The sequence below is a fragment of the Passer domesticus genome, chromosome 34 (assembly GCF_036417665.1).
Source record: "Passer domesticus isolate bPasDom1 chromosome 34, bPasDom1.hap1, whole genome shotgun sequence".
Classification (NCBI taxonomy): Eukaryota; Metazoa; Chordata; class Aves; order Passeriformes; family Passeridae; genus Passer; species Passer domesticus.
The window spans coordinates 1,508,533-1,520,120 of record NC_087507.1 but is presented as its reverse complement, the minus strand read 5'-3'; the positions used below and the strand labels follow the sequence as shown (position 1 = coordinate 1,520,120).

At 66.6% G+C, this 11,588-nt stretch overlaps 2 protein-coding genes across 2 annotated transcripts; both read left to right on the top strand.

The window, feature by feature from the left end:
* The first annotated feature begins 429 nt into the window (after positions 1 to 429).
* LOC135288638 (large ribosomal subunit protein uL4m-like) lies at positions 430 to 3,841 on the top strand. The gene is given in 9 exon segments (XM_064402006.1): positions 430 to 495; positions 903 to 1,051; positions 1,139 to 1,190; positions 1,473 to 1,590; positions 2,262 to 2,273; positions 2,276 to 2,367; positions 2,442 to 2,551; positions 3,238 to 3,308; positions 3,395 to 3,841. Coding segments are annotated over 9 exon segments (972 nt in total). The 3' UTR covers positions 3,697 to 3,841.
* Positions 3,842 to 6,198: 2,357 nt separating this feature from the next.
* On the top strand, positions 6,199 to 11,232 carry LOC135288655 (intercellular adhesion molecule 5-like). The gene is made up of 5 exons (XM_064402033.1): positions 6,199 to 6,710; positions 8,267 to 8,536; positions 8,618 to 8,890; positions 9,364 to 9,606; positions 10,424 to 11,232. The coding sequence occupies exons 1-5, from the start codon at positions 6,656 to 6,658 to the stop codon at positions 10,633 to 10,635; spliced, it is 1,053 nt and encodes a 350-aa protein (XP_064258103.1). The 5' UTR covers positions 6,199 to 6,655; the 3' UTR covers positions 10,636 to 11,232.
* The last annotated feature ends 356 nt before the right edge of the window (positions 11,233 to 11,588 follow it).

Below are 11,588 nucleotides of genomic sequence, written 5' to 3'. Positions count from 1 at the left end.
GGCCGCGCTGAGGGCCTGGAGCCGGGGCCGGGGCTGGGCCGCGGTGAGAGCGGGCGGGGAGCGGCACCGGGAGCGGCACCGGGCCGGGGGAGAACGGGCGGGGAGCGGCACCGGCACCGGGATGGAACGGGGCGAACCGGCGGGGGCGGGGCCAGGGCCGTGAGGGGGCGGGGCCAGGGCCGTGAGGGCGGTGAGTGGGGCGGGGCTATGCCCGTGAGGGCGGTGAGTGGGCGGGGCTATGCCCATGGGGCGGGGCCATCGCGGAGGGGCGGGGTTTGGGGCGGAACCAAGTGGGATCTTGGCCGGGGGGGTTCGGGGGTCCCGGACGGGCCCAGGAGCGGGGCTGGGGGGGGGGGGGGGGGTGGGCGGGGGTCGTGTCCCCCCCTCCCCTCAGCCCGTGGTTGGTGCCGCCCCCGCTCATTGTCCCCAATGTCGCCGTCCCGCAGCTCTCGACGGAGCCCCCGGCCCCGCCCGCGGCCCCCGAGCCCCGCAAGGGTGAGTGAGGGGCTGGGGACAGCGGGGACACCCTGGGGACGGTGCTGGGGACAGTGCAGGGGCTGGGGACACCCTGGGGACAGTGCTGGGGACACCCTGGGGACAGTGCTGGGGACAGTGCCAGGGGCTGGGGGACAGTGCCAGGGGCTGGGGACACCTGGGGACGGTGCTGGGGACACCCTGGGGACAGTGCCAGGGGCTGGGGACGCCCTGAGGACAGTGCCAGGGGCTGGGGACGCCCTGGGCACAGCAGGGACCGTGGTGGGGACACAGTGGGCAGGGCCACCACAGGGTTGGGGACATTCTGAGTGACCCTGGGGACATCAGCCCTGGCTGTCTGTCCTTGGGGGCGTGCCGGGACCCCCGTGCCCCGCTGTCCCCGTCCCCACGTGCCCCTCTGTCCCCAGAGGAGCCCCCGGTGCTGCGGAGCTGCCCGTGTCCCCGTGCTGTCCCCGCTGTCCCCGGTGCAGGCCTGGGTGGGGTCCCTGCGGCACCCCGAGGACACGCTGCGGGGCCTGGCCGACCTGCACCCCGACGTCTTCGCCGTCAGCCCCAGGTGGGGACCCCCCGGGGGGCTCTGGGGACGCTGGGGACACCCTGGGGGCTCCGGGGCTGAGTGTCCCCTGCGTCCCGCTGTCCCCAGGCTGGACATCCTGCACACGGTGGCCACATGGCAGAGGAACTACAAGAGGATTGTGAGCGTGGGGAGGGGGCTTGGGGGCGGGGAGGGGGGCAGAGGGGGTCTGGGGGGGGAAAAGGGGGATTTGGGGCAGAAAGGGGGGATAAAAGGGATTTGGGGGCAGAAAAGGGGGGTTGGGGTGGGAAAAAGGGGGCTCAGGGGTGACACTGTCCATGTTTGTCCCCTCTGTCCCCAGAGCTACGCGCGCGTGCGCACCCGGGCCGAGGTGCAGGGGGGCTCAGGGGGCTCAGGGGCTCAGGGGTGACAGTGTCCCTGTTTTGTCCCCGTTTGTCCCCAGAGCTACGCGCGCGTGCGCACCCGGGCCGAGGTGCGGGGCGGCGGCCGCAAGCCCTGGCGGCAGAAGGGCTCCGGGCGCGCCCGGCACGGCTCCACGCGGTCACCGCTCTGGAGGGGCGGTGAGGGACACCGGGACACGGACACGGGGACACGGGGCTGGGGACAGGGACACGGGGCTGGAGACAGGGGCACAGGAATGGGGACAGCCTGGGGACGGCTGGGACAGCCTGGGGACAGTGACATGGGGATGGGGACAGCCTGGGATAGGAACACAGGGGTGGGGAGAGGGACACAAGGGGTTGGGAACAACCTGGGGACAGCCTGGGGATGGGGATGGGGACAGGGACATGGGGCTGGAGACAGGGGCACAGGAATGGGGACGGGCTGGGGACAGCCTGGGGACAGGCTGGGGATGGGGATGGGGACAGGGACACGGGGCTGGAGACAAGGACATGGGGCTGGGGACAGCCTGGGGATGCGATGGGGACGTGCTGGGGACAGGGCTAGGGACTGCCCTGGGGACAGAGACACGGGGCTGGGGACAGCCTGGGGACATCCTGGGAATATCCTGGACAGCCCTGGGGACATCAGGAACTGCCCTGGGGACATCAGGGTTTGGTGCCCCAGCTTTGGGGTCTCTGGGAGACCCTGTGGACACCCAGGACCATCTTGGGGACATCCTGGGGACATCAGGAGCCACCCTGGGGACACCAGGCCTGGCTGCCCCACTCGGTCCAGGCCGGGGGTGTTGTCCCCTGCCCGGGGATGTCACCATGTCCCCTCCTGGCAGGTGGCATCGCCCACGGCCGCGGGGCCCCACCAGCTACTTCTACATGGTGCCCATGCGGGTGCGGGTGCTGGGGCTGAAGGTGGCCCTGAGCGTGAAGCTGATGCAGGTACGGGGGTGGCCCGGGGGGCTGGGGACAGCCGGGGCTGGGGACAGGGTGGCAGTGTCCCCGGTGTCCCACAGGACGAGCTGCACGTGGTGGACAGCCTGGAGATGCCCAGCAGCGACCCCCGGTACCTGCTGGAGCTGGCCCGGGCCCGGCGCTGGGGACACTCGGTGCTGCTGGTGGACACGTGAGAGGGGACACTGGGGACACTGGGAACGGGCTGGGGACACTGGGAACGGGGCTGGGGACACTGGGAATGGGGCTGGGGACACTGGGAACGGGGCTGGGGACACTGGGAATGGGGCTGGGGACACTGGGAACGGGGCTGGGGACATGAGACAGGACTGGGGACAGGGCTGGGGACCACGGGACAGGGCTGGGGACACTGGGAACGGGGCTGGGGACACTGGAATGGGGCTGGGGACACTGGGGATGGGGCTGGGGACATGAGACAGGGCTGGGGACACGGGACAGGGCTGGGGACAGTGGGGACACTGGGAATGGGGCTGGGGACACTGGGAACGGGGCTGGGGACACAGGACAGGGCTGGGGACACTGGGAATGGGGCTGGGGACACGGGACAGGACTGGGGACACTGGGGACAGGGCTGGGGACATGGGACAGGACTGGGGACACTGGGGACAGGGCTGGGGACACTGGGAATGGGGCTGGGGACACTGGGAATGGGGCTGGGGACACGGGACAGGGCTGGGGACACTGGGAATGGGATGTCCATGAAGCCGGGGACACCCTGGGGACATCACACACAGATCACCACAAGCCTGGGGACGCCAGGCCTGGGTGTCCCTGCCCTGGGGACACCCTGGGGACACTTTGGGGACACCTTGGGGACACCCCCCCCTTTCCCCCCAGCAATGAATTCCCGGAGAACATCAGCGCCGCCGTCGAGGGGCTCAAATCCATCACCCTCATCCCCGCCCTGGGTGAGCCCCTCCCTTCGCTTTGCCCCCCCCCCAGGCGCTCTGGGCGCCCCGCTGATGTCCCCAAACCGTCCCCAAACCGTCCCCAGGGCTGAACGTGCACAGCCTGCTGAAGCACCAGACGCTGGTGCTGACCCTGGACGCCGTCGCCTTCCTGGAGCAGCGGCTGCTGTGGCACGACACGCGCTACTCGCCCCTGGTGCCCTTCTCCCTGCCCCACCGGACGCCCCCGGGGCCGCCTGACACCCCCCCCGGTGGCGTTTTGTGCCCCCCCGGTGGCATTTGTGCCCCCCCGGGGTGGCATTTGTCAACCCCATGGGGCAGAACCCCTCGGGAAGGGATTTGGGGACAGCGCGGCGCAGCGAGGTTTTGTTCCTTTTCCGTGTCCTGAAAGGATTTCTTGGAGCCCTCCTGGGTGGATTTGCCCCCCCCGGGTGGGATTTGCCCTCCCCCCGGTGGGATTTGCCCCCCCAGGCTGGATCCAGCCCTCTGGTCGGGATCTGTCCCCGCTCCCGTCGGGAATTCTGCTGTGGCCATTAAAGGGATTTTTTTCCATGGATATTGTTTTTATTTTTGGGGGGGGGGTCGGGGGTTCCCGCCTCCTTTTGGGGCTCCCCCGTATCCCAATCCCTCTGGGGATCCCCCCAAATTCCAGCTCCTCCATCCCAGCCCCCTCCCAGAATCCCGACCCCTTTTCCAGCCCCTCCTCGGCAGCCCCGTGGCTTTTCCCACGGATTCTGTTGGAATTTCGGGGTCGTGCTGGCAGAGGGGTCTTTGTGTGCGTGTATGTCCGTGCCCCCCCCCAGAATGTCCCCAAATGTCCCCATCCCGGGCCCCCTCCCATCCCACGCTCGGGAACGTGGGAGCCGGAAAAGGAGGAAATTCAGAAATTCAAATTCTGACCTCAGCGGTTCCCTCGGAAATTTGGGGCAGGGGGGTCCTGCATGGGTTTTCCGGGAATATCCCGGAAAAAAAAATCAGGAAATTGGAATTCTGAGGGAGTCGGGGACCCAACTGGGGGGAGAACTGGGACACAACTGGGAGGAACTGGGACCTCCTCCTCCTCCTCCTCCTCTCCTCCTCCTCCTCCTCCTCCTCCTCCTCCTCCTCCTCCTCCTCCTCCTCCTCCTCGGTTATTTGGGGAGGGGTCTCCCGGCCGTGCCCATCGCGATCCCGGTAATTTTGGGGGCTTTTCCCGTTTTTTCCCGGTTTTTTCCCGGTTTTTTCCCAGTTCTCCAGGTGAGGGGCCAATTCCGGGAATCGCTCCCGGCTCAGGGAGAACCTCGGGGCAGGTCCGGAGCCGCTTCCTGGCACGCCCGGGAGGCGACAGGAGGGGACAGGGCCGGGGAGAGGCCACCAGTGGGGCTGGGGGCACAGGGGGACACCGAGAGGGCACCCCGGGGGACACCCCCGGGACAGGGGGACACCCCGGGGGACACTCCGGGGACACCCCAAGGACACCCCGGGGGTCGCAGCGGGATCAGCAAGAGGCCGGAGGGGACAGGGGAGGTGACAATGGCACCAGGGCACGCTGGCACCGGCCCACGTCCTGCGGGGGGAAGGTGGGGGTGGCACGTCCTGTTGACTCGGAGCTGGCAGCGCCTTCGTGTCCCCTTTGTCCCCACCCGTCCTTCCCCTGACCCGCGCGCTCCTGATGTCCCTGTCCCTGTCGTGTCCCCTCCCGGTGTTCCTGCCATCCCTGTCCCCCGTGTCCCTGACAACCTGGCCCTGTCCCCACTGTCCCTGTGCCACCCGTGGCCTCCAAACCCCGGCCAAGGCCGAGGAGGCTCCCGGCATTTCCGAAATTCCAGGGACAAGGACAGTCCACGGGGATGGCCGCGGGGAGGGGACGGTCACCTGCACCCGCGGCTGTGACAAGTGTCACCGGCCTGGAGGTGACAGCAGGGAGGGTGGCAGGGCTGGGTGCCACCACCGGGGCACTGGCGACATCCCGGGGACATCAGGGATGGTGTCCTGGGGCTGGCACCGTCCTGGGGACATCAGGGATGGTGTCCTGGAGGTGGCACCGTCCTGGGACACCCCGGGCACATCAGGATGTTCCCACGGTTCCAGGGGTGACAAAAATCCCCCGACGTCAAAAAGCGACAGAATAGAGGAAGTCGCAGCCCTGGTGACAGCGGCGCCCAATGGTGGCCCCTGGAGCCACCCCCGGGGGGTGACAGGCGGGTGACAGGCGGGTGAGCCTCCCCCTGGTTTGGGACACAGGATGGGGCCCCGAGGGTGACAAGGAGGGGACGAGGGGGGCGTGGCAGAGGGGCAGGAGGCAAAGGGGGACAGGAAAATTGTCCCGTCCCGGGGCAGGGGACAGGAAACTGCCCCCGGAGCCCCCCCGGCCCCCCGAGCGCGAAGTCCCCGCAGCCCGGAAATCCCCGGGGGCGGGACGGGGACGGGCCGGGGATAAAAGCGTGAGCGGGACGGGCCGGACAGACGGAGAGAGAAACCGAGGGACGGACAGAGGGACGGGGCGTGCGGGGCGCGCCCAGAGCCGGCCCCGAGACCCCGGCCCGGACGGACCCGGAACAGCCCCGGGGGACCCATGCGGGGAACCCGAACCGAAACCTTCCCGGCGAACCCGAACCGACCCATCCAGAGAATCCGAACCGAAACCTTCCCGGAAACCGAACCGAATCTTCCCGGAGAGCCCGAACTGAACCTTCCCGGGCTCCCCGAGAACCCGAACCGAAACCTTCCCGAGAACCCGAACCGAATCTTCCCGGAGAGCCCGAACCGAATCTTCCCGGAGAGCCCGAACTGAACCTTCCCGGTGCTCCCCGAGAACCCGAACCGAAACCTTCCCGGAGAACCCAAACCGAAACCTTCCCGGAGAACCCGAACCGAATCTTCCCGGAGAGCCGAACTGAACCTTCCGGAGCTCCCGGGGAACCCGAACAGAATCTTCCCGGAGAGCGGAACCGACCCATCCGGGGAACCCGAACCGAACTTTCCCGGGAAACCCGAACCGACCCATCCAGAGAATCCGAACGAAACCTTCCTGGAGAGCCCGAACCGACCCTTCCCGGTGCTCCCGGGGAGACCGAACCGAATCTTCCCAGAGAGACCGAACCGACCCATCCGGGGAACCTGAACCGAAACCTTCCCGGAGCTCCCGGGGAACTCGAACCGAATCTTCCGGAGAACCCGAACCGAAACCTTCCCGGGGAACCGAACGAATCTTCCCGGAGCACCCGCACCGACCCCTCCCGGGGTCCGGGCCCCGCACCGGCTCCATCCCCGGGACCCTGAACCCACCGACCCCGCCCGGCCCGTCCCCGGTGCTCCCGGCGCATCCCGGCGCCGCCGCGGGACCGGGAGCCGCCGTCCCCGCCGGGATGGTGGCCCCCGCGCTGCTGGCGCTGGCCCTGGGCACCCTGGCTGTCGTGGCAGGTGAGGGGACACGGGGACACCGCGGGGGGCACCGCGTGTCGCCGCTTGTCGCCATCGGCGGAGGTGGCGCCGCGGGATGGAGCGGGGAATTCTGTTGATCCTTGCGAAATCCATGCAAAAGCAGCGGGATTTTCTCCCTCCCTCCCTCCCTTCCTGAGCCCGTTCCGGGAAAGGGAGGGACGGTTCCGCCTCAAGGGGGCCGGGAAATCCCCCCGGCCCCGGGGGGGCTCGGCCCGGGGGGCTTCCGAGGGCCCGGGGGGCTTCCTCCGCACCTCTGGGGGCTTCCTCCGCACTTTTGGGGCTTCCTCCGGACTTTTGGGGGCTTTCTCAGCACTTTTGGGGGCTTCCTCCGCACTTTTGGGTTTTTTTTCTCTGCTTCCCCTGCGCTTTGGAGCCTCCCAGCCCCCCCGGGGGTTTCCTCTGCCTGCTGGGGGAGCCTTCACTCGAGTTTTGGGGGCTTCCCCAGCACCTCCGTGACCGCGGCCGGGGATGTTTTGCTGGGAAAACACCGAAATTCAGGGATGAGGATGAGCCTGGGAGGTTTTTCCTGCCAAACTTCTCCAGGAATTGGGAATTCCTGGCCGGGGAAGCTCCCTGAGGTGCACAAAGGACCCCCAACCCCCCCCCAGGACACCCCAAATTTCTGGATTCCTTCTCCAAGAGGAGCTCAGGGGTGGCTGGATCCGATTTTTGGATGAAGGGTGGGAAATTGATGTATTGATAAGAAAATGAGTCATTTGTTAAGGCAAACCTTTAGACAAAAGGGTTTAGAGAGAATTATTTGCTACGTGGGATAGAAGGTAAAATTATTATGTGATGGGATAGAATTGTATAGAGATTTTACATTGATTTGAACCTAATTTTATAGGGATTTTATCGGGATTTCACTGGGATTTCATAAGGATTTTGTAGTTCAGGCCACTTTCACCCCAGCACCCCTGAACCACCCCACCCCATCCAGGGCTGTTCTCCTGCTGTTTCCCCCCATTTCCCCACTGATTTCCCCCATTATTTTCCCACTGTTTCCCCCATTTTTCTCTTCCCCCCCCATTTTCCGCCATTATTTTCCTGCTGTTTCCCCCCATTTCCCCACTGTTTTCCCACTTTTCCTGTTGATTTTCCCACTGATTCCCCCCATTATTTTCCCGCTATTTTCCCCATTTTTCTCTATTTACCCCCATTTCCCCCATTATTTTCCCACTGATTTCCCACTTTTCCTGTTGATTTTCCCACTGATTCCCCCCATTTCCCCCATTATTTTCCCACTTTTCCTGTTGATTTTCCCACTGATTCCCCCATTATTTTCCCGCTATTTTCCCCATTTTTCTCGATTTCCCCCCCGTTTCCCCATTATTTTCCCATTTTCCCCATTTTTCTCTATTTCCCCCCCATTTCCCCATTATTTTCCCATTTTCCCCATTTTTCTCTATGTCCCCCCCATTCCCCCTGTTATTTTCCCGCTATTTTCCCCATTTTTCTCTATTTTCCCCCATTCCCCCCGTTATTTTCCCCATTTTTCCCACCCGGGCTCACGCAGTGTCCCCTCCCCGTGCCAGCCCCCCCGGAGGGTCCCCGCCTGTCCCTGTCACCCCCGGAGCCGAAGCCACATCAGCGCTTCAACGTCACCTGCACCTTGGGGCGCGCCATCCCCAACGCCAGCGTCACCATCACCGCCAACGACCGCAGCTGGCACGCGACCCTCAGCCAGGACGGCCGCCAGGCCACCGCCACGGTCAATGTCACCAAGGAGGGCACCGTCCAGCTGGGCTGCACCGTCCGCGTGGGCAGCGAGGAGCTCCAGGCCACGGCCACCGCCCAGGCCTTCTGTGAGTGACCGCGCCGCGGCCGCGCCGGTGCCACCGCGGCGGTGCCACCGCGGCGCCACCAAACCCCGCTGTCGCCCGCAGATGTCCCCGTGCCGCTGCTGGACGTCGCCAACGCCACCGTGGCTGGCACGGAGCTGAGGGGGAACTGCTCCTTGCCGGCCGGGGCCGTGCGGGACATCCGGCTGCGGGTGCTGGCCCAGGGCCAGGCCGTCCCGGGGGGCTCGGGGCAGCCCCCGGTGACCTTCAGGCTGCCGGTGTCGGAGGAGGACACGCAGCGGGAGCTGGAGGTGACCTGCGTGGCCGAGATGGAGCCCTACACCTCCAGGAACAAATCCCAGCGGGTCCGAGTGCTGGGTGAGAGCGCGGCCGCCGCGTTCCTGGCGGGAATTCCGGCCCCTGTGCCGCCTTTTCCTCGTCCCTGGCCCAGCTTTTCCTCATTATTCGTCCTTTTCCTGGTCCTTATCCCTCCTTTTCCTTATCCCTCCTTTTCCTGGTCCCCATCCCAGCTTTTCCTTGTCCTCATCCCTCGTTTTCCTTTTCCTTATCCCATACCTTTTCCTTGTCCCCATCGCTCCTTTTCCTGGTCCTTATGCCACCTTTTCCTGGTCCCCATCCCATATTTTCCCGCTCCTTATCCCGGCTTTTCCCACTCCTTATCCCACCTTTTCCTTTTCTCCATCCCTCCTTTTCCTTGTCCCCATCCTTCCTTTTTCTGGTCCTCATCCCTCCATTTTCTTATCCCCATCCCAGCTTTTCCCGCTCCCCACCCCTCCTTTTCCCGCTCCTTATCCCACTTTTCCCGCTCCTCATCCCGGCGTTTCCCGCAGCCAAACCGCGGCTGGGCCCCTCGCACTGCCCCGCGCAGCAGAACTGGACGGAGGGGCAGGAGGGGACGCTGCACTGCGGGGCCGAGGGCTCACCTGAGCCGCAGGTGAGCTGCTCCAGGGACGGGAACTCCCTGGTGCCGGGAGCCGCGCTCCGCGCCGCCCGCGGCCACGCCGGGACCTACCTGTGCCGGGCCACCAACGCGCTGGGGACGGCCGAGCGCAACGTCACCGTCTGGGTGCACTGTGCGTGAGGGTCCGGGACCGGGGGGCGCGGGGGTCCTGGGCTCCTGGGGGTCTTGGGGGTTCTGGGGTCTTGGGGGTCTTGGGGGTTCTGGGGTCTTGGGGGTCTTTGGGGTTCTGGGGGTCTTTGGGGTATTTGGGCTCCTGGGGGTCCTGGTGGTTCTTTGGGATATTGGAGGTCCTGGGTGGTCTCGGGGGTCTTTGGGGTTCTGGGGTCTTGGGGGTCTTTGGGGTTCTGGGGTCTTTGGGCTCCTGGGGGTCTTGGGGGTCTTTGGGGGTCTTGGGGATATTTTGGTTCTTGGGGTTCTTTGGGATGTTTGAGCTTCTGGGGGTCTTTGGGGTATTTGGGCTCCTGGGGGTCCTGGTGGTTCTTTGGGATATTGGAGGTCCTGGGTGGTCTCAGGGGTCTTTGGGGTTCTGGGGTCTTTGGGGTTCTGGGGGTCTTGGGGATATTTCGGTTCTTGGGGTTCTTTGGGATGTTTGAGCTTCTGGGGGTCTTTGGGGTATTTGGGGTTCTGGGGGTCCTTGGGGTTTCTGGGCTCCTGGTGGTCCCGGAGGTTCTTTGGGATATTGGAGGTCCTGGGTGGTCTTTGGGGTTCTGGGTGCCTTGGAGGTCTCAGGTCCTGGAGATCTTGGAGGCCTTTGGTGTTTTTGGGCTCTGGGTGGTCCTGGAGGTTCTTTGGGGTATTGGAGGTCCTGGGTGGTCTTGGGGGTCTTTGGGATCCTGGAGATCTTGGAGGCCTTTGGTGTTTTTGGGCTCCGGGTGGTCTCGGGGCGCAGCCGCCCCCTCCCCGCTGACCCCGCTCCCGTTTCCCCCCAGACGAGGACGCGTTCCCGCTGCTCCCGGTGCTCTCGGGGGTGCTGCTGGCGGCATTCGCCCTCCTGGGCCTGGCCGCGTTCTTCATCCACCGCTACAGGAGCAAGATCGGCGAGTACTGGCTCTGGAGGCGGCAGCCGCCGCCGGACGCGCGGCCCCGCCGGGCCCCGGGCAGCTCCCAGGCGGCCGCTCCCAACGGATCCGCGGCCCCCTAGGCGGGCGGGGGTCCTGGAGGGGCCGGGACCCCCTGCCCGTCCCCGCCCCGCGGCCACCGAGGGGACAGCGACAGCGGGGACCGGCCGGAGCCGCGCGGTGGAAGCAGCTCCCAGACTGGGATGGACTGGGACGGACTGGGACGGACCGGGAGGGACCGGGGCGGTGAGATCCACCCGGCCCCCGGCGTGGATCTCCGCGGTTCGCTCCGGATTGGATCCCGCGAGTGTTTTTGGGGTGGATTTGGTGACTTTGGAGCAGCCGGGCGGAATCCCGGGGACTCGGGGAGGACGAGGAGCCGGAGGGGAGGGGACACAGAGGCGACAGCCACCAATAAACGCCGCCGTGACATCCTCGGGGACAGCGCTCCGCGGCTCGGGGGGTTCCTGGCGAGCAGCGCGGGGGGTGCCCGGGCTGTGCCCGCGTTGTCCCCCCGGGCTGGGGACAGCGCCGGTGTCGCCGGCCGCGCCAGCCCCGCTGCCGGCGCTCGCGTCTGTCGCTGTCGCTTCGCCCACGCGCGGCCCCGGAGCCGCCCCCGCGGGGAGGGCGCCGGGGGCGTTCGGGGAGGGGTTTTGGGGTTTTTTTGGGGGGGGGTTCGTGAAGCGCCGAGCACCGGGCGGGGGTGGGGGGGACTGGGGGGGGGGTCGGCGTGGGCGGGGGGAGGAGCAGCCCCGCGGGAGCGGCGGCGCGCGCGGCAGCGGAGGAGCTGCCTTCGGCCTCAGCCGCCTCTTCCTCCTCCTCCCCATCCTCTTCCTCTTCTCCCTTCCCCATCCTCCTCCGCTTCATCCCCATCCTCCTCCTCCGCTTCATCCCCATCCTCCTCTCCCTCCTCCCCGTCGCCTCCATCCTCCTCCGCTTCATCCCCCTCCCCATCCTCACCCTCGCCCTGCTCGCCGCCTCCATCCCCCTCCTCATCCTCCTCTTCCTCCCCTTCTCCCCTCCCTCCTGGCCGTCT

Bases quoted from the DNA above. Each gene is read 5' to 3' on its own strand.
- LOC135288655 (XM_064402033.1), top strand. From the start codon at position 6,656: ATGGTGGCCCCCGCGCTGCTGGCGCTGGCCCTGGGCACCCTGGCTGTC. The intron at 8,537-8,617 runs GTGAGTGACCGC...TGTCGCCCGCAG, and splicing joins GGCCACCGCCCAGGCCTTCT to ATGTCCCCGTGCCGCTGCTG. The intron at 9,607-10,423 runs GTGCGTGAGGGT...GTTTCCCCCCAG, and splicing joins CGTCACCGTCTGGGTGCACT to ACGAGGACGCGTTCCCGCTG.